This window comes from Dreissena polymorpha, chromosome 7, assembly GCF_020536995.1.
Source record: "Dreissena polymorpha isolate Duluth1 chromosome 7, UMN_Dpol_1.0, whole genome shotgun sequence".
Taxonomy (NCBI): domain Eukaryota; kingdom Metazoa; phylum Mollusca; class Bivalvia; order Myida; family Dreissenidae; genus Dreissena; species Dreissena polymorpha.
The window spans coordinates 83,589,545-83,612,296 of NC_068361.1; the positions used below are offsets into that span (position 1 = coordinate 83,589,545).

The 22,752-nt window shown below is 35.0% G+C and overlaps 1 protein-coding gene across 1 annotated transcript in view; it reads left to right on the forward strand.

The window, feature by feature from the left end:
- The first annotated feature begins 280 nt into the window (after positions 1-280).
- The window catches only part of LOC127839885 (5'-3' exoribonuclease 1-like), a 51,650-nt gene continuing 29,178 nt past the window's right edge, over positions 281-22,752 (forward strand). Inside the window, exons 1-9 of the mRNA XM_052368277.1 lie at positions 281-549; positions 2,880-3,139; positions 14,500-14,567; positions 16,416-16,479; positions 17,111-17,260; positions 17,686-17,803; positions 18,950-19,039; positions 19,735-19,891; positions 21,219-21,338. Coding sequence (XP_052224237.1) covers positions 281-549; positions 2,880-3,139; positions 14,500-14,567; positions 16,416-16,479; positions 17,111-17,260; positions 17,686-17,803; positions 18,950-19,039; positions 19,735-19,891; positions 21,219-21,338 — 1,296 coding nt within the window. The remainder of the gene's footprint in view (positions 550-2,879; positions 3,140-14,499; positions 14,568-16,415; positions 16,480-17,110; positions 17,261-17,685; positions 17,804-18,949; positions 19,040-19,734; positions 19,892-21,218; positions 21,339-22,752) is intronic.

Here is a 22,752-nt window from a genome sequence, read left to right on the forward strand (position 1 = left end):
GCATCTTAACTTCCGGCCATGGGTTATTCGACAACAAACTATAACGTACACGAATTATTTCTTTAATAAAAAGCGTTTTTTTACATTGAACATTGTCTTGCATGTCCGATGGGTCGTAGAGGCTGCCAATGCACAAATAAAACGTTGGAAGTATCTGGATAAGGTTCTTCCAACAACTCAGATCCCGTTTATAGGGGACTATATGCGCATAGTATGCGCCATTTCAAATAAGTAATTTACTCCCATCAATGCAACAAAGAATAACGAGGAGGACCTATATATGGCTGCACGCATGCGAGAGTTGCTGAGCCATTCAAACCAGCTTCAGCAATTTGTATTTGAAAACAACCTGGAACGGCGAAGTGTCTCCAAGTGGGTTGATACCAACCATGAGTATCTCGACTTTCCATCTCTAGATGACAACACACTGCGGTTATTGACTCTAGGTACTTACCAGTTAAAATTCACAGGCAGTTACATCCAAGAGTACCTAGGCAGTGACTGCAATCTTCAGCTGTACCGAGAGATGGAGGGGTTAATAAGAGTCAGGTTGCAGACAAATAACAAATATTTTGTGGTTTCTGATATTAAAGCACCCATTTAATAATATTTATTTACACATCAACTTTGTAAATAAAATAAATCAAAATGTTCCTATTACATATTGTTTAGTTGTGCGATAAAAATCAATTTCTTTCAATCAGACTTTATTGTAGTTTGTTATTGAAGTGTATTCATTAAACTTGTATAATATACTGTTTGCCGTATTTATTTATCTCCGGCTTATATGACATGTATTTCAGTGGATAAAGTTACGATAGCAACCATGTTATAATGTTTATTTTCACATCAACTTTGTTAACAATATGTTGTTGTTTTTAGTGCAAGGGACGATTGTATCTTTGTTGACCATTTATAAAGTTTTGAGTTTGTAACTTGTGTTACTGCTCATGAAGAATGTCGTTTATAAGCGCAATGCTGGTTATTATATGTATTTTGTTAAATATAAACATTTGATGCAGCAACAGCCATATTTATTGACATATTCATGAGAGTATAATGACTGCGCTTGAAAATTGTCATTTGATAAATGTTAAGTATCGACAACTCAATTAAAAGCTCTATAAAGGTCACGATCCGTAATTATTTACCGGTTTTTAATTATTGATGTTCATATTTTTTTTATAAAGGTTATCAAAAAACAATATGTATATGCAATTGGACATTACCATGCAAAAATAAGCAATGCAACTTGTTTTGAGCTCAAAATATAGTGTCCTCCAAGTCAATTGTGTTTACAAACAATCAGTTTATTTACATCGCTGTTTACTCGGAAAGTGAAAGTGAAAGTCACTCAGGTGACCAAAAATATATCGTTGATTTTCAACGTTTTCCGGTATCACTCACAAAGTTGGTCTCTTCTAAATGGTTAAAACATTTGTAGTGATCGAATAAGTAAATTTCTGCTGGTAAAAAATTGTTTAAAACAGAATTAAAATTTAATTTTCTTTCGGCTATTTTTAGCATACGTAAACGCTTTGAGGCTACACATCACGTTAGTTGCAAAGTTGTAAACATTTCTACCAATTATGAAAAACGGGTATATCTTCCATAAGTCTTGACAACGTTGCACTTAAGCTGTGTTATGAGCATTTTTTATGCACAGGAAACTGAAATCCGGTAAAAAATAGACCAGTTTATATGCGTAATAATTTAATTTCTAACCTTTATAGAGCCTTTAATATGTATTTGTCTCAGCAAAAAAAAATGGTTGCCATGGAAACGGAGGTTTTAGAATGTAAATTACTATGCTTACAATTCACATTTGATATTTGTATTGACAATAATATTTATTGTTCTTAATATTGCTAGTTAACATACATAAATAATGGATACATGTTGCATTATTCACTTATTATGTAAAAATGGGTATGTGTGAATGTGTTGCCATGGCAACCATACCATATATGTTGTTACGGTTTTAATACATGTTTTTCAAATCTACACACATTAAATAATTATTTCAGGTAATTTTTGTTTATACTCCATAGGGCCATTTTCGACCCTAAGTGAACCTAGTCCTTTACACATTTTTTTAATAAACATTACACAAATTTAGTTAGTACATTACAGTAGAATTTAATTGATTATTTTTATATGATCAATCATGTATTAAGAGCTGTTCTGTGTTTATTAGAAGATTGTACATCGTACATGTTGTGACATTTTCTAATGATTCATAACCAATATTATTAAACTGAACACAACTTTGAAATACTCCCAATGATCTTAAATACGGTAGCATTTAGAGAAGCTAGTAAATAGTTATATCTTATATGCTATAATGTATCATCTACTAGATGAGTTGAGCTTTAGGGTAGCTACTGGAGCCAGTTTCACTGAGATTTTTTAGCCAACCAGTCTTTTTCCTCAGAATGCAGAATCATTCTGCCTGTCAGATTCCTACATTTAATGCCCATTTTAGATGCATATCAGACTTCTCCGGAATGTTCTTGATCTAAGGAACGTCCACTATGGCTTATCTAGAGATACAAACAAAGCTAACACATTTAAAATCCACAAATTCCCATGCCCAAGCAAGAATAACTATTTAAATATATCTACTATTTGTACAAAAAACGAGTCAGCACTGTTTGTAAATGTGAATTCGGTAACTATTTCCAAAGTATTGAGGTATTGATAACAACTATCAGGGGCCCTCACTTATTTGTAATTACTTTGGCAAAATTCTCTTTTTTTATGGGTATCTATGGGGAAAAAGACGTGGTTGAAAAAAATCTTAAGCAGAGTTGAGCAATGTGTGGGAAATGACAATTTTCAGTGGGAATCTTGACTACTCTGTGTTATGACACTTGTAGACCCCAGACACTTGAAGAAACCACATTCCATCTCCTGCACCTGTCCCTGTTCCGGGAGTACCTGGATATTGAGTTCTATGCCCTCCGTGATACGTTGACAGACTTCGATTACAACCTGGAGAATGTGATTGATGACTTGGTTCTCATGGGTTTTTTGGTGGGCAACGACTTCATACCCCACCTGCCCAACCTAGATATCAACAATGATGCCTTGCACCTTCTGTGGAGGACCTATATGGAGGTGCTGCCTCATTGTGGAGGTATGTAGTCGCCAGGACAGGCATTGGCCAGCACTATATGGAGGTGCTGCCACAGTGTGGAGGTATGTAGTCATCAGGTCAGCCATAGGCCAGCACTATATGGAGGTGCTGCCACAGTGTGGAGGTATGTTGTCGCCAGGTCAGGCATAGGCCACCACTATATGGAGGTGCTGCATCAGTGTGGAGGTATGTTGTCACCAGGTCAGGCATTGGCCAGCACTATATGGAGGTGCTGCCACAGTGTGGAGGTATGTAGTCACCAGGTCAGGCATTGGCCAGCACTATATGGAGGTGCTGCCACAGTGTGGGGGTATGTTGTTGCCAGGTCAGGCATTGGCCAGCACTATAGGGAGGTGCTGCCACAGTGTGGAGGTATGTAGTCGCCAGGTCAGACATTGGCCAGCACTATATGGAGGTGCTGCCACAGTGTGGAGGTATGTAGTCGCCAGGTCAGGCATTGGCTAGCACTATATGGAGGTGCTGCCACAGTGTGGAGGTATGTAGTCGCCAGGTCAGGCATTGGCCAGCACCATATGGAGGTGCTGCCACAGTGTGGAGGTATGTTGTCGCCAGGTCAGGCATAGGCCGGCACTATAGGGAGGTGCTGCCACAGTGTGGAGGTATGTTGTCGCCAGGTGAGGCATTGGCCAGCACTATAGGGAGGTGCTGCCTCAGTGTGGAGGTATGTTGTCGCCAGGTCAGGCATAGGCCAGCACTATAGGGAGGTACTGCCACAGTGTGGAGGTATGTTGTTGCCAGGTCAGGCATTGGCCAGCACTATATGGAGGTGCTGCCACAGTGTGGAGGTATGTAGTCGCCAGGTCAGCCATTGGCCAGCACTATATGGAGATGCTGCCACAGTGTGGAGGTATGTTGTTGCCAGGTCAGGCATAGGCCAGCACTATATGAAGGTGCTGCCACAGTGTGGAGGTATGTTGTCGCCAGGTCAGCCATTGATCAGTACTATATGGAGGTGCTGCCACAGTGTGGAGGTATGTAGTCGCCAGGTCAGGCATAGGCCAGCACTATATGGAGGTGCTGCCACAGTGTGGAGGTATGTTGTCGCCAGGTCAGGCATAGGCCAGCACTATATGGAGGTGCTGCCACAGTGTGGAGGTATGTAGTCGCCAGGTCAGGCATTGGCAAGCACTATATAGAGGTGCTGCCACAGTGTGGAGGTATGTTGTCGCCACGTCAGGCATAGGCCAGCACTATATGGAGGTGCTGCCACAGTGTGGAGGTATGTAGTCGCCAGGTCAGGCATTGGCCAGCACAATATGAAGGTGCTGCCACAGTGTGGAGGTATGTAGTCGCCAGGTCAGCCATTGGCCAGCACTATATGGAGGTTCTGCCACAGTGTGGAGGTATGTTGTCACCAGGTCAGGCATTGGCCAGCACTATAGGGAGGTGCTGCCACAGTATGGAGGTATGAAGTCGCCAGGTCAGGCATTGGCCAGCACTATAGTGAGGTGCTGCCACAGTGTGGAGGTATGTTGTCGCCAGGTCAGCCATAGGCCAGCAACACTTCAGCCCTTTTTTCCTTCTCTTTGATGACCAGTAAAAATCTTTTCCCTAAAATGGAAAAAGGAAAAAATCCCTATTGCGTTTGAAAAATTCCCAAAGTTTAGAAACACTGCCTCAATTTGGTTTCAAAAGCTCTTTTTATTTCCCACACCACTATAATTGGGGACATATTGTTTTTGCCCTGTCTGTCTGTTTTTCTGTAAGTTGGTCTGTTTTGCTATATTGAAGATAGCAACTTTATATTTGGCATGCATGTAAATCTCATGGAGCTGCACATTTTGAGTGGTAAAAGGTCAAGATCTAGGTCATCCGTCAAGGTTAAAGGTAAAAAAAACTAAATCAAAGTGGCGCAGAAGAGGACAGTGTTTCTGACAAACACATTTCTTGTTATCACATGCCATACACTGTTTGCCATGAAATATAACCATTATATTTTTTTTTATTACACATGTGTAATTCAACATTTTTAAGCGTTTTGATTGGCTTAGTTTTCGTTTATTGACCAATCGCATTTTGTTATTTTGCTGAAATGACGTCACGAAATGTCAACAACATTTGGGATTTTTCATTATGTTTGAATATATATTTATTTAATTTGCTCATATAAAAGCATGTGATAAAAAAGATCTGACACTCGTTGTCATATCATTCCATATTTTATTAAACTCGTCCAGGAAATTCGTTAGTAAGCTCGCCAAAGGCTCGCTTACTAACAAAATTTCTTAGATTGTTTCATAAAATATGGTATGATATGACAACTCATGCCAGATCCTTTATATATGCAAATGAACAAATAAAATGAGCACAGCCTCTAAAACTGAATAGGTGTTTTAGGTCAAAGGAATTTGAAAGACTATTAAGATGGGTTTGTGCAATAAGTATTACGCAATAAAAATAACCCATTAATCAAAATCTGAAGAACATAACATGAATTTTCTGAATTTCAGGAGGGATTTTAGTGCTTATGATTTTAGCCAATTTGGGCTGTTCCAATTCTTAACAAAATTGGCAATAGAAATTGCTGCGGTTAAACATACCTAATGAACTGCCTTTCAAATCTATTGAAAACTTCAGGTCAATAAGTTTCTTATTAGTGAAGACTGTTTTAAAGCACCTACTTGTTATGTGGCAATTAAATTGGAATTTGGATTAGTAAGACACTATAACATATTGTTAAATTTCATGTTCCAATTTTGTTTAGGGTCATATCGAATAAATTACTAGAGTTATTAACTTCATTTGCATCATTTAGAGGAATTATGGCCCTGAAGAACCACAACTCTTCCTTCAATTATTTATTGCAGAAAGTTTAAGTTTTAGGAAGAGTTATTGCCCTTTTGTTGTTTAACCAAGCTAAAATTGCACTGTGACATGCAGAAGTGAAATGCGCAATAGTTGTTTTCTAGTTTTTATTGGTGTCGCACTGAAGTGTGGCGACTCGTATGTAATACGTTTGTTTTTCGCTTATGGGAGTAGAAGTCATTTTACGGATCAATGTATATATTTTCGTTGTCAGAATATCTTGCATAGTGGTGATTTTTTGTGTAAATTAGTGTTAATAAGTACTGCATTTGTGCCTATTACATTTTCTACAACATTTATTGCAAATAATGCAAAGCTAATTCTTTTAATTAATAACTGATCACAGGGACTGGGCAATAATAAAAGATCACAGGGACTGGGCATATTCGCAAACCCTGGAAACTTTCTGGTTTTGTATAAAAACAAAACATAATCAAAATATATTTATTTTGTGGTTTTTGTAACAATAGCACAGACTTTTGCTGTTTGAGTTTAGGTTAACGCGTATTTTCCTCAATTTTTGGAGACGACAGAGATAACACGGTTTATTGTTTTATTGATAACTGTTACACTACATTCACTTATTAAAACTTAGTTACAATGTAGAAGGTGATTTTTCAAGCGGTTCCGTAGTGTAGTGGTTACACGTTCGCTTCACATGCGAGAGGCCCAAGGTTCAAGCCCCAGTAGAATCAAATTATTGTATTTGTGTTCTATGTTAACTTTTTGTTTTGATGTAGACATTTTAGTTTAAATAAATATGCTGTTTTATTGTAACCATTTTTTGTTTTTAAAACATAACTGTATGGCAAAATAATTGCTAGACTAACAAAACCAAATAGTGTGACAATAACTGTACTTGTCAATTATCACAATGAGTGAAGTTGCATCAAAAGCCCAGCCTAAACTAAGCTTCTCAGGGGTTGAACCCCAAACAAAACAGGCTGCGAAAAAATCTCGCCCGGATAGGGAAGCTAGCAACTCCAGCATGGAAGAATTTCAATTAATTCAAACACATCTACAAGCAATGACCGATACAATAACAAGTTTGAGGGATGATCTCAAGGGTATGTTGAGGAAGGAAGAAGTTGAGCAACTGGTTACAAACACTATCACAACCCTAATGAACAAAATTACACAAAACATTAATGATAAGGTTGAACAATTAGTCAGTGAAAAACTTGTTGAAATGCAAGCTAAATAAGATTCATTGGATTATGACAACAAAAATCTCAAAGACAAAATACAAATTCTAGAAGACAAAACAAATACCAACGACAAATCAATGCATGAGCAAATAGAAAAAACCTATGAACTTAGCAAACTAGCCCACATGAAAGCAAATTATAATGAACAATATTCAAGGAAAAATAACTTAAAAATATTAAATATACAAGAAAATAGAGAGGAAACCGAATATTCAATTACCAAAGAAGTAACATCAATCCTAAAGAAACAAGCAGGGGTTGACCTACTCCTTACTGATATAGTGGCCATCCACCGTATCCCCACTAAAAGGGGACAAACCAGGCCAGTTCTTATAAAATTGAGGAACAATTCGTCAAAGTCCAACATTATGCAGAAAAGGGCCCCCCTGAAGAATGGTGGTTACAAACTGGTTGATGACGTCACAAAGGCGAACCAGGGGCTTATCAACAGGCTCCATCTACACCTAGACATAAGAAGCGCCTGGTATTTCAATGGGTCATTGTATGGACAAACTGTTGCTGATGAAAGAATCGAATTTGATATTTATGACTATGTGAACAATGTGATAGAAGAGTTCAGGCGTTTCAGAAGATCAGGTGTGAGCAGACAATAGAGAAAACTATGAACATTTCTATGATAAACTGAACACAGTGATAAAGAAACTGGTATGTCCCTATTTACATATGAGTCATTTAAGTATATTATCCAAATTTGTTAAATACAAATTACATAGATATCTCATGAGTTTATTAACCAGTGCAATTTGTTTAGTTTGTTTTTTTTTTGTTGTTGTTGTTGTATCTAAACACTATTTTTGCATACTTAACAGAAATTCACCTCTAGAATACATAATTTGTTAAAGTAAATATTTTGGAAGTACTATCCAGTACAGTTTAAAACAAATTAAGTAGAGAAAATAAGAACCCTTTTCACATTTAGGAATTAAATTTAAATATAAATAATTGAATAAGTAAACAACCTTCTAAACTACATGTAACAGTATACAATGGCAAGCATTTACCTTGAGAATAGACTATAGAGTTAAAAGTTGGCTTTAGAAATCCAATGTCTATAGTTAGCAACAGGATATAATATTTGGTCAAATAGATTGATATAGTCCTTATCTGGTTTAACTTAGGAGGTCATTATGTGTAATGAATAATTGCATATGAAGAATATAATTATACCTTTGTACAATAGTGAATAATAACTACACATAATAAACTATCTTGTACCTTTTCTGTTACTTGTATGCTGTTGTTTATATACTGGTCATTGTATGTCATTCTTGTTACTTATAGAAAGTCTGTTCTTAATTCGTACTTCGTGTGTATAGTCTGTTCCTTGTTGAGAATGCTCAAAACCATACATGTCTACTATACTCACTATCCAATCTAATTTAATCCATCATTTGTTAAGCATTTGTAAATGCGAAGAATGAAAATATACCAAAGTCGAAACAAAATAATAATTTAAGAAAAATACAACCTTGTCAAAAATGTTGCAAGTAATATGCAAAAATACTTAATTTTATGTTATTGAACAGATGGTAATATTTACTTAAGTATCACTATAAAACATTCTTACTTCTCTTAACATAATAGCAAACATGAAATAATCAACCCCAACTTGTGATAAATATAAGAAAGTTATCGCTTAAATAATGTCTCGACCTTTTTAGTAAAAAATAATAACAAAATCTTGGCATGAATATTTCTCAACTTAATATATTCAGGCTGAACAACTTTTTCTCAAATACATGAACATACATGTAGAGGTCAATTATCAAAACTGTAGTGTTCTTTCTCATTTGATGCTGTTGCACATTATAACAGATATATACATTGCTTTACTGCTGTTCTTATATTATTCATGATCCTTAGTATATATTGTTATCAAGACTTCTTTTTTCATTTATATGAATACTGTTGTAATGTTATTGGACGTGCTTTTAAAACTGAGCCGCGTGTTGCGAAAACGGGTCTTATGTCTTTGTAGTTCTGAGTTCCAACTTGTTTTTTAATTTTTGATAATCATTGTAATTGTTAACAAGGCTTTTCTTTTGCATTTATACAAATACTGTTGTAATGTTATTAGTCGTGCTTTTAAAACTGAGCCGTGTATTGCGAAAACGGATCTTATGTCTTAGGAGTTCCGACGAGTCGGCCATTCGCCTTTGGAAATTTGAAATAACACAACTTTTGAAACTGTATAATTAATTTTGATGTTATTGTGTTATATATCGAGGACACAACTCTTACATTGCAGTGTATTATGTAATTATGCTATGTATTATGATGTATTGTTCTCTTTTATTTAAGATGTTTATTACATATGTAATTTAAACGAGCCTGAGTGCATGTTTAACAATTAAGACGTCCGTATATATCATGACTGTCTATATCCAACATATTTAGTGCTACTTTTTCAGTTTTTTTATTGTATTTAATTAAGATCAAAAACAAATACCATATGCTTTTAAGCATTTATATTAAACAATAAAACGTATTGTCACATGAACTTTACTTTTTATTTACACTTATATTAATTTTTTTTAGCTAGGCTAGGTATTTTGTGAACTATGAAGACTTAAAACAAACACTCTTTTGGTATCTCGGCTGATATTTCAGTTTAACTTAGAGCTAAGACAATACCATATGCTTCAAAGCATTTATATGTAACAATATAATGTCTTGTCTCGAGAACTTAAGCTGTATGTACACTTTCGGATTTGAGAAATTTGATACACCTCAAATACAATAAAATGTAAAATATATGTTGTAAAATCATGAATTTAGATGTAAATTAGTTTAAATGTTTGATTGTTGCAACAATCAATCCTTTTGTCAAAACTCCATTTGTACATTCTGTTCCTTTGTATGTTTATGTTTATTTTGCTGAATGGCTCGCATTGTAATATGCAGAAGTTAAAAGATAGAAATATTGTATATTGTCTACCTAGATACCTGTTTAGTAATATACATGTTAAAGCACATTTTTCATCATGCCTTAATGTAAATGGATAGTCTTAAATTTATCTCTTACAACTGTAGGGGTCTCAATAACAGGAAAAACTATTTCTTTTTCATCATATAAAACTAAACTCAACAAAAACCATGAATCTACTTTAATTAAAGAGATTGATATACTTCAAAAATCATTAAATGAAACTAATGCAGACCAACTTCTTGCCTTACAAAATAAATTAGAAAATGTTCGGGAAAATAAGCTTGAAGGGGCATTTATTCGTTCTAGAGCTAAATGGATTGAAGATGGTGAAAAACCCTCTAAATACTTTTGCTCTCTTGAATCAAACCATTATACAAACAAGTCGATACCTTTTATTGAACTAGAAAATGGTGCTAAGTTAAATGAGCACAATGAAATTTTAAATGAAGCTGTTACATTCTATAAAACACTATACAAAAAAAATGACTATGAAATTGAATATGATATAAAAGCTGATTTATCAAATGTAAATATACCAAAATTGAGTAAAGTTCAATCTGATTCATTAGAAGGACTGCTTAATATCAAAGAAGTATCTACCACACTTAAAAATATGAAAAATGACAAAAGTCCAGGCTCGGATGGTTTCACTGCTGAATTCTTTAAGGTATTTTGGAATAAATTAGGTCACTTCATAGTTAGAAGTGTAAATTATGCTTTTATGATAAACTCCTTGTCAATAACACAAAAGCATTGCATTATAACTTGCATTCCAAAAGAAAACAAGCCGAGATGTTATTTGAAAAACCTGCGACCATTAACTTTATTAAATGTAGTATACAAACTAGCATCAGGCTCAATTGCAAATAGGTTAAAAACAGTACTTGATATTTTAATCTCTAAAAATCAAACTGGTTTCTTTAAAGGTCAATTTATTGGTGAAAACACTAGATTACTTTATGATATATTAAAATATGCTGAAGATAATAATTTACCTGGATTACTTATGACTATCGATTTTGAGAAAGCATTCGATACCTTGTTGTTTAAGTTTATAGAAACAGCCATTAGCTTTTTTAATTTTCGGCCAATGTTTCAAAAAAGAATCTATGTTTATGCATAATACTATGGCCTCAATACAAATCAATGGATTCTTGTCTAACACTTCCTATATAGAGAGGGGCTGTCGTCAAGGAGACCCCATCAGTGCTTACATTTTCATTATATGTGCAGAAATTCTTGCTATTGAAATAAGGAAAAACTAAGAAATAAAAGGCATTACAATAAAAGACATAGAATATAAAATATCTCAATTTGCAGATGATACATCTCTACTTCTTGATGGGTCAGAATCATCCCTTAATTGTACATTAGATGTGCTTTATGAATTTTCAAGACATTCTGGACTTAACATTAACTATGAAAAAACTTATTTAATTTGGATAGGTTCTATGAAATATAGTACACGATCAATAAAAACCAAATTCAAACTGACATGGGGAGCTTCTTCTTTTAAAGTTCTTGGAATATTGTTTGATGTTAACTTAGAAAACATGATAATGATAAATTTCGAAAACAAAATTGAAAGTATAAAAAGTACAATAAGTCATTGGAACCGTAGAAATATAACACCACTTGAAAAGATAGCTATTGTCAAATCACTTCTTCTACCTTTAATCACTCACTTATTTTGTATCACTACCCACTCCAAGAATAGACATCATGAAAACAATTAATCAACAATTTTATGACTTCATTTGGGCAGGAAAAAGCAAAATAAAAGCTAGTGTAATTGTTAAGAAATACAATGAAGGTGGGCTTGATATGATAGATGTATTTTCTTTTGAAAAATACATAAAAATAACATGGCTTAAAAGATTATTTTCAGGAGAGGGAAATGGTTATACACTAGTTAAATCGATAATATATTTTAAAACTATGTTTAATACTGGCAAAATGTATGCAGAGAAAATATGTTTACACCTGAAAAATAAATTTTGGCTTGATGTTCTTAAACAATGCTTTGTATATTGAAAAGCTGCCTATAATAAGTTGTAATGATATTCTTGATATGCCTCTATTTTACAATCATAATTTTAAAATTAACAACCGTCATATTTATATTAAAAGTCTATATGAAAGAGGTATTCATTTTGTGAGAGATATTATGACAGAAAGAAATTGCTTTAATTCCAAAGAATCTTTGGACGAACATGTCGGAACAAACATAATTTTTTTGTTTTACCAAGGATTTATAAACAAAATAAGTAAATATATAGAAAATTTTGAAGATATGGCGATTTTTGACAATAAAATTCAAGGGCCTATATTACCAACATATATATGAAGAAAATAGTAAGCAGCCCAAAAGAAGATAAACATATTTATAAAATATTAATAAAAAACAACGACGTTCCAGCATGTCAAACAAAATGGAATTCAGAATTTTTTAATATTGACTGGAAAAACACATATGAACTTGTTTTTAAACTAACTAAAGATACATATATTAGATGGTTCCAGTGCAGAATAGTCCATAGAATCTTAGGAACAAAATTGCTTATGTTTAAAATGAAAATTGCTGCCAATAATCTATGTACTTTTTGTAATAATGAAGTAGAAAATACTGTACACTTGTTTTGGTATTGTCCATATTCCCAAGAAATTGTTAAATATGTTGTTGAAACTATTAATAGAGGAAGACCAAGTGCAAATATTGATATAACATGTCAAGATTTAATACTTGGAATCACGACCCCAAAAATGAACCATCTAAACATTCTGTGTCTGGAAATTTAACGGTATATTTTTCATTGTCAGAAGAAAAACACAACCCCCTCAACTTTTGGGCATGTAAATAGTATGAAGCACTATGTTATATATATAAAACCACACTTAAAACAGATGATGAATTAAGATACTGGTCCCTTATATATAAAAATATTTGTAGACATCTCCCATAATGACAACACTAATCATACATAACACATTAACTACATACTTTAAATATTGTTAAACCGCCAAATATTTTGTGAAGTCTGATTTTTTTTTATGTATTTACATACATACCTACAACATAAGTCTTATAATATGTATAAGCAAATTGGTAGGGTATAATGCTTGAAATAGTACACTGTATAAATTGTAAAATGAATGTATGTTTCATAACCTCATATATGCTGTACTCAAATAGTTGTACTTAAATTTTCTGTAAATAACATGCTTAAATGTATGTTTGCTGTATCTCACAGATAGAATAGTTTTATGTACCCCTCTAATACATGTTCGTAAAATACTTTTTATAATATATGCTTTGTATGCTTGTATGTATGTTATGTATTTATGCCTGTAATATCTTACGAAGAAAATAAGTCTTTTAAAAAAACAAACAAAAAAACATTCTGTTTTCATTATGCCCATGAAATATATTTGAGAAAGGGTGGGGGGGGGTCATAAACACATTAAAACTTTTACAGTGTTTTCATATCAATGAGTACTCAACCCCTATCGTAAATGAGCAACGTAAGAATAAGTTAAGAATCATCTCCCCTTGAAGTTGCGAAAAATATGAAATTAGGCTTACAAGATGAAGCAGATTTTTTAAAACTTACACAGTTCTGTTCCATTCATGAAAACTGCACACAGATGCCAGTAAAAAAAGGAAACCAATGTAAATAAAATGAACTATGAAATATTTGGGGTTTTCAACACAAAATCATAGATAATACCAGTATCTTTTTCTATTTTGTTTGAAATAATCGGCCATTATATTAATATTTACAGTAGAAAAAAATCATTCCATGTAACTTTATTGAGTGCCTTATACACTGAAATTCCCAACGCCCTTTAATGCTTTGCATCTATAGTTATCTTGAATTTCATTGAAATATTTATGGGTACAAGGACATGCATGGAGTTAAGTGTGACAACTGACAAGCTTGACAACTACCCTAATTCCATTATTCTTGCTCATTCATGTAAACAAAATATTGACATGTTTAAAATGAATATTTTTGGGATGCATTTAATGAAACAGTCACAGTAATCATTGAAATGTCTTTTTTAGGATGCAATAAAAATGTTGGATTATCATCATAATGTCTCTGTCAAGATACATAAATAAATAAATGAGGAATATCACTGTAAAGTCTACTTGAGGATACTTATACAATTTTGTTGGATCATTTAATTTTGTTTCCAGGATTCATAAACAATTGATGATTGTCATTGAAATATCATTATCAAGATACATTAACAAACTATGATAATTATTGTAATGTGTATTTCAGGATACATTAAATATGGGGATTATAATTGAAATATCTTCTTCAAGATTAATCAATAATTTCGCATTATCCTTGAAATGTTTATTTCAGGATACATTAACAATGGTGGAAGGCTGAACTTAGAAAGGTTTGAAAAATACCTCGCTGAACTCTCAAAGGTACGTCCAGTTTCCTTAAGTTAATGTCAGCTATGATGACATTTGCTCAGCCAAGATTCGATTGCCTTTTCAAGACTTTTGACTGAAACAGTAGTTTAGCCAAAATAATTTGTATAATATGTGAACTTGTAGTATGGAATTTTTTCCAAAATAATTTAAGTATTTTTAGCTCACTTGTTACGAAGTGACATGGTGAGCTTATGTGACCGTATAATGTCCGGCGTCCGTATGTGCGTGTGTGTGTTCGTCCACAATTTGCTTGTGTAGACAGTAGAGGTCACAGTTTTCATCCAATCTTTATGAAATTTGGTCAGAATGTTTATCTTGATGAAATCTGGGTTTGGATTGTATTTGGGTCATCTGGGGTCAAAAAATAGGTCACTAGGTCAAAAACTAAGTAAAATAATTGGAAAACCTTGTGTAGACAATAGAGGTCGCAGTTTTCATCCAATCTTTATGAAATTTGGTCAGAATGTTTATCCTGATGAAATCTGGGTTGGGATTGTATTTGGGTCATCTGGGGTCATAAACTAGGTCACTAGCTCAAAAACTAGGTCAATTAATAGAAAAACCTTGTGTAGACAATAGAGGTCGCAGTTGTCATCTAATCTTTATGAAATTTGGTCAGAATGTTTATCTTGATGAAATCTGGGTTTGGATTGTATTTGGGTCATCTGAGGTCAAAAACTAGGTCACTAGGTCAAAAACCAGGTCAAATAATAGAAACACTTTGTGTAGACGATAGATGTCACACTTTTCATCCAATCTTTTTGAAATTTGGTCAGAATGTTTATCTTCATGAAATCTGGGCTGGGATTGTATTTGGGCCATCTGAGGTCAAATACTAGGTCACTAGGTCAAATAATAGAAAAACCGCCAACAATTTGTTTGTGTGGACCGTAGAGGTCACAGTTTTCATCCAATATTTATGAAATTTGGTCAGAATGTTTATCTTGATGAAATCTGGGTTGGGATTGTATTTGGGTCATCTGGGGTCAAAAACTGGGTCACTAGTTCAAAAACTAGGTCACTAGGTCAAATAATAGAAAAACCTTGTATAGACAATAGAGGTTGCAGTTTTCATCCAATCTTTATGAAATTTGGTCAGAATGTTTATGTTGATGAAATCTGGGTTGGGATTGTATTTGAGTCATGTTGGGTCAAAAACTAGGTCGCTAGGTCAAATAATAGAAAAACCTTGTGTAGGCCATAGAGGTCACAGTTTTCATCCAATCTTCATGAAATTTGGTCAGAATGTTTGTCTTGATGAAATCTGGGTTGGGATTGTATTTGGGTCATCTGGTGTTAAAAACTAGGTCACTAGGTCAAATAATAGAAAAACATTGTGAAGACAATAGAAGTCACAGTTTTCATCCAATCTTTATGAAATTTGGTCAGAATGTTTATCTTTATGAAATCTGGGTTGGGATCGTATTTGGTTAGTCAGGTGAGCGATTCATGGCCATCATGGCCCTCTTGTTTATGTTAGCAATAAACATTGGTTGCCGAATAAAGAATTTGGTTAAAAAAAAGTTGTGTACAACATAAGTAAGGATTTTACTGAGAAGCCTAGTGAAAACTGGTAGTACTCTGGGAAATTGTGACCTGATGCATTTGCATAAAGGATGGTCCCAGATTAGCCTCTGCAGTCAGTGACAACTATATCTGCTGGTTTAAAGAAGGCTCTTCCTAGTGAAAACCCAGTTTAGGCAGAAAGTGTCGTCCCTGATAAGTGTGTGCAAACTGCACAGGCTAATCTGGGACATTACTTTTTGCACAAATAGTAAACCCTTTTTTCCAGAGCAATGCTCATACTATCTACACAACTGTATGCCGTGTTTGTTTCAGTTTGACTTTGACACGTTCTCTCAGCAGGCTGGGGATCTCAAGTTGCGGGAGTCAAAGAAAGCTTGTAAGTGACTTGTAAGTCACATAGAATGTTAAGCGAGAAGATACCAATTTAGCGAAAATGTTGTCATTATTGGACACAGAATAATATACAGTTTTCAGTAGGTTGGACTAAAAATTGCTTGAATTTTGATTTTTCCCTTGAAAAGTGCTTAAAAAATGCTTGATTTTTATTGGAGAAAATCTGTATGAACCCTGAATTAAAGCTTTGGTTTATACGACCCTTTCTTTTGAAAATAATAAGTAATAGGATTAAAAAATACATTCTTTGAAAATATCATTACGGTAACAAACTTTACTGCATGATTGTTTGTGTTAAATGGGTACACCTTTATGTGATATCAAAGTGTTGTCATTGGATAGCATTGCAGATTATTTTGCATAAATATGATAAATATTTGAGCAAATGTCTTAAGCCAATAAAAATAGTACTTTCTTTAATGTAACTGGCTATAATGGTCAGTAGTTTCAGATGTCCCTAAATTTTAGACTTAGAATTGACAAAACATTCAAAAACATTCTTTTAATGCCTTAAGTTACCCAGCAGTACTTGAATTGGTTCCAAATAATTGCTGATTGTGTGTCTGTTGCAGATGATTGTTTGTCTGTTGCAGATGATTGTGTGTCTGTTGCAGATGATTGTGTGACTGTTGCAGATGATTGTGTGTCTGTTGCAGATGATTATGTGTCTGTTGCAGATGAATATGTGTCTGTTGCAGATAATTTCTCACTGTTTGTGTGTCTGTTTCAGATGATTGTGTGTCTGCTGCAGATGATTTCTCACTGTTTGTGTGTCTAATGCAGATGATTGTGTGTTTGTTGCAGATGAGTGTGTGTCTGTTGCAGATGATTGTGTGTTTGTTGCAGATATTTCTCACTGTTTGTGTGTCTGTTGAAGATGATTTCTCACTGTTTGTGTGTCAGTTGCAGATGATTGTGTTCTGTTGCAGATGAGTGTGTGTCTGTTGCAGATAATTTCTCACTGTTTGTGTGTCTGTTGCAGATGATTGTGTGTCTGTTGCAGATGATTTCTCACTCTTTGAGTGTCTAATGCAGATGATTGTGTGTTTGTTGCAGATGATTGTGTGTTTGTTGCTGATGATTGTGTGTTTGTTGCAGATGATTATGTGTCTGTTGCAGATGATTTTGTGTTTGTTGCAGATGATTTCTCACTGTGTGTCTGTTGCAGATGATTGTGTTTCTGTTCTAGATGATTGTGTGTCTGTTGCAGATGATTTCTCAGAGAAATATTCAGATGAGGACACATTGTACAATAAATACAAGAGGAACTATTACATGACCAAGATGAAGTATGAACATGTCACTCCGTAAGTGAAGTAAAATTATTAGGTCACAAACTCCAAAAACAAAGGAGACAGTTTACAAACATAAGAAACTTATACCTGGACTTGTTTGCCCCTGTTTAAAAAAGTACACCAAATTATTGGATATCCTAAGCGGACAGGTGGGTGGTCATCCAGGCAGATCAGACTTTGTCAAGAGGAGGGGGAAATGTGTATCCTCATTGTCCAGCAATGAATGGACCATCGTGTTGGGGAGGGGGAAATGTGTGTCCTCATTGTCCAGCAGGGGACCATCATGTTGGGGGGGGGGGGGGGGGAAATGTGTGTCCTCATTGTCCAGCAGGGGACCATCATGTTAGGGAGGGGGAAATGTGCATCCACATTGTCCAGCAGGGGACCATGATGTTTGGGAGGGGGAAATGTGCATCCACATTGTCCAGCAGGGGACCATGATGTTAGGGAGGGGGAAATGTGCATCCTCATTGTCCAGCAGGGGACCATGATGTTAGGGAGAGGGAAATGTGTGTCCTCATTGTCCAGCAGGGGACCATGATGTTAGGGAGGGGGAAATGTGTGTCTACATTGTCCAGCAGGGGACCATGATGTTAGGGAGGGGGAAATGTGCATCCTCATTGTCCAGCAGGGGACCATGATGTTAGGGAGGGGGAAATGTGCATCCTCATTTTCGAGCAGGGGACCATCATGTTGGGGAGAGGGAAATGTGTGTCCACATTGTCCAGCAGGGGACCATCATGTTAGGGAGGGGGAAATGTGTGTCCTAATTGTGCAGCAGGGGACCATGATGTTAGGGAGGAGGAAATGTGTGTCCTCATTGTCCAGCAGGGGACCATGATGTTAGGGAGGGGGAAATGTGTGTCCTCATTGTCTATCAGGGGACCATGATGTTAGGGAGGGGGAAATGTGTGTCCACATTGTCCAGCAGGGGACCATGATGTTAGGGAGGGGGAAATGTGTGTCCACATTGTCCAGCAGCTATTTGGCATTATTCTTATAATATTTAAAGAAAGGCTATTTCTTATCTGTTACATATATATTAAACAAATTGATATGATTGAATGGATGTAGAATTTTTCCTTAAATAGATGAAAACAATTGTCTAGTTTCATATCCAGCTCACATGTTTAATTCCCCTGAACGCTGTCTATTCAGTGAGGTACTGCGTGACCAAGCAGAAGGCTATGTGAGAGGCATTCAGTGGATTCTGCTGTATTACTATGAAGGGGTGCCTTCTTGGAGTTGGTATGCACGATCCTGCAAAAAAAAATCATATATCAGTCGCGCTTTTGGAATACTGCGCTTAATGCATGAGCAGAAAGTGTTGTCTCAGATTAGTCTTTGCACTCCACACACTCTTATCAGGGAATGTACTTCCCCTATATACCAAATTTTTGCTAATGAATTATTCTATAGTTCTATAAAACCGGAAGTGTTGTCCCTGATAAGCCTTTGTGGACTTAACAGATGAACACTTAACTCACATGCTTGAAGCCATGTTTTCTTAAAGCAAGGCATTCAACCGTGGAACAAATAAAACATAAGATATTACTGCTGCAAGTGCTTTTGCTTGCATTTATTTGCATAATACATTGGTTTTCTAAAGCGGATCTAGGTTTGACCTATATCACACAAACCTTTTTTGTTAAAAAGAATGTTACCATTTAAGCCATTCAATAAATGTTTGCGGTTATAGACTACTTTGGTACAAAGAATTTCTGGACATTATGTACTGAACCAATAATTTAAGTGTATAATGTCCGTTCAAATGTGTCATAGTTACATAAGTAATCTTAGGGAAAAATTTGTTATACACATAATTGATGCTGTTATTGTAAAATTGTACTCAGTAGATTAAAAAGTCTAATACATGCAAACTAAAGTTTTTGGAGGTTTCTTGTTAACTGCAAGATATCAATGATATTTTCCCTGTTTTCCAGGTTCTACCCACACCACTATGCACCATACATGAGTGACGTTAAGGACTTCAAGGATATGTCCTTGACCTTTGACCTGGGCACCCCGTTCCTGCCATTTGAGCAGCTCATGGCCGTGCTGCCTGCAGCCAGTAAAGATCTCCTGCCACCGCCATATCAGGTGGGTACACATCAATTTACTGAGTTGCGATTGTTTAATTTTGTTAAATTAGGCAAGTTCAATGTAAGGTATTTATTGAACCAGTTCGCACTGGGAAAACAGGGCTTTTATACTTTTAAGTGTCGTCCCAGATAAGCCTGTGCAGTTTACAAAGTTGAATCAGGGACTACACTTTCCTTTTTCATGGAAGTTTTCATTTAAACTAAGTCTCTTCTCACACAAAATCCAGTTTGGGCAGAAAGTGTTGTCCCTTAATATTAGCCTGTGTTGTTTGCACAGGCTAATCTGTGCTGACACTTTCCACACATGCATTAAGCCCAGTCTTCTGAGAATGAGGTTCAATTGAGTGAGTTAAAAGTAAGGATATATTTGCAGTTTATTGATTGTTTATTATTTCAGCTTAATTATAATGTGTCAAGTACAATACATTTTATAGTGCCATTCCAGCCCCATGATTTTATCACATAGGGATAGATTGTTAAAAATGCCCATCCTTTGCAGGTTGTTCCAGTTCAATAATTTTTCTAGGAGTTATTTCCCTTTGACTTTTAATAGGCTACTTGTTGTTTCCATGTGAGATCTTAGACACTTAAAGTTCAGACTTTGATGAAACTTGATTTGCGGCATCCATAAATGTAGGACATGGGTGTCCCTGTCAGGACGTTCCATGCCAGTGATTTTTCAGGGAGTTTCTGCCCTATGATTATTAAATGCTTTTGTTTCAGCAAGATATCTCAAGACACTAATGTTTCTAAGTTGATTAAACTTTTATAAGTGACATTTCTGTAGGGTTGACATTTGTATCTTAGTCAGGTTGTTCCAGTCCAATGATTTGTTAGTGAGTTATTGCTCTATGGTTATTAATATTTCATTTGTTTCCATGCAAAATCTCAGGAAGTAATGATGAACATGTCTTTAAACTTTATCTGCACTTTCCTTTTATGGTGGACATCATATGCACATCCTATTGTAAGGTCGTTCCACTTAATTCATTTATAAGGGTTATTGGCTTTTGAATTATAATTCCTTTCTGTGTTATATCTTGGACACTAATGACATGTCATATACACCTGTTTACATTTTCAAGTGAAATTTATGTTTCTGAGTTATATCACAGGAACTTATGATCCAAATTTTATTAATAGTAAATGCAGTAACCAAACAGTGTGGACGTTTACGTGTCATTACGCTCGAGTGAGTTTTCAGTGAGTAATTACCCCTTGTACACTTGTTAGTTTTCACACAACCCTTATATCTTCAAAATGTATCATTTGGGAGCATCTATTCCATTTCATTGATTGTAATGTTATCCACAATATCATTTCAGAGCTTGATGATCAATGACTCGTCTCCAGTGATTGATTTCTACCCCCCTCAGTTTGAGACAGATCTCAATGGAAAGCAGCAAGACTGGGAGGCTGTCGTGCTCATCCCCTTTATTGACGAGGTAATACTGTACATTCATCCACTGGCCTTTTCATTGATCAGGTGATACTGTACATGAATCAATTTGCCCCTTTATTGACGAGGTAATACAGTACATTCATCCACAATCCTTTTCATTGATCAGGTAATACTTTACATGAATCAATTTGCCCCTTTATGTAATACTGTACATTTAACCACTGGCCTTTGCATTGATCAGGTGATACTGTAAATGAATCAATTTGCCCCTTAATTGATGAGGTAATACTGTGCATTCATCCATAGGCATTTTCATTGATCAGGTTATACTTTACATGAATCAATTTCCCCCTTTATTAGTCCCCTACCGGTTTCACCGGAGCGGACTTATGGTTTTGTATCCGTCAGTCCGTTACACTTTTCTGGATCCTGCGATAACTCTAAAAGTTCTTTTTTTTTCATGAAACTTGAAACATGGATAGATGGCAATATGGACATTATGCACGTCATTTCATTTTGTTCCTACGTCAAAAATTGTGGTTGCTATAGCAACAAATAGACTAGAAATACTGCTGAAAATGGTGTTTTTTCTGGATCCTGCGATAACTAAAAGTTCTTAATATTTTTTCATGAAACTTGAAACATGGATAGATGGCAATATGGGCATTATGCACGTCATTTCATTTTTTTCCTATGTCAAAAATTGTGGTTGCTATGGCAACAAATAGACTACAAATAATGCTGAAAATGGTGGTTTTCTGGATCCTGTGATAACCTTAAAAGTTCTAAATATTTTTTCATGAAACTTGGAACATGGATAGATGCTAAAATGGACATTATGCACGTCATTTTATTTTGTTCCTACGTCTAAAATTCTGGTTGATTTGGCAACAAATAGACTAGAAATACTGCTGAAAATGGTGTTTTTCTGGATCCTGCGATAACTTTAAAAGTTCTTAATATTTTTTAATGAAACTTGGAACATGGATCGATGGCAATATGGACATTATGCACGACATTTCATTTTGTTCCTACGTCAAAAATTGTGGTTGCTATGGCAACAAATAAAAAAAATATTCTGACAATGGTGGAATTTCTGACAATGGTGGAGCCTGTAGGGGACTTTTATTGCTTGGCAATAGTCTTGTTGATGAGGTAATATTTTTCCATAATCCATTGTGCCTTAATTGATGATGAAATATTTTTGCTTAATTCATTCATTATATCTATTTCCCCCTTCAATGTTGGGTGAGATAATACCTTTTTATCCATTTCCTCATTCATTGATGAGTTTTTCTTTCCCTATTTCTGATTCGGTAACATTTCATCTTCATTGATAATGAACATTTACCCTTTTTTGATATGGTGACATTGCCGTTAAGTTGATAGGCTGACATTTCCACTAAATTGATGAGGTAGCATTTCCACTATATTATACCCCCACAAACGAAGTTTAG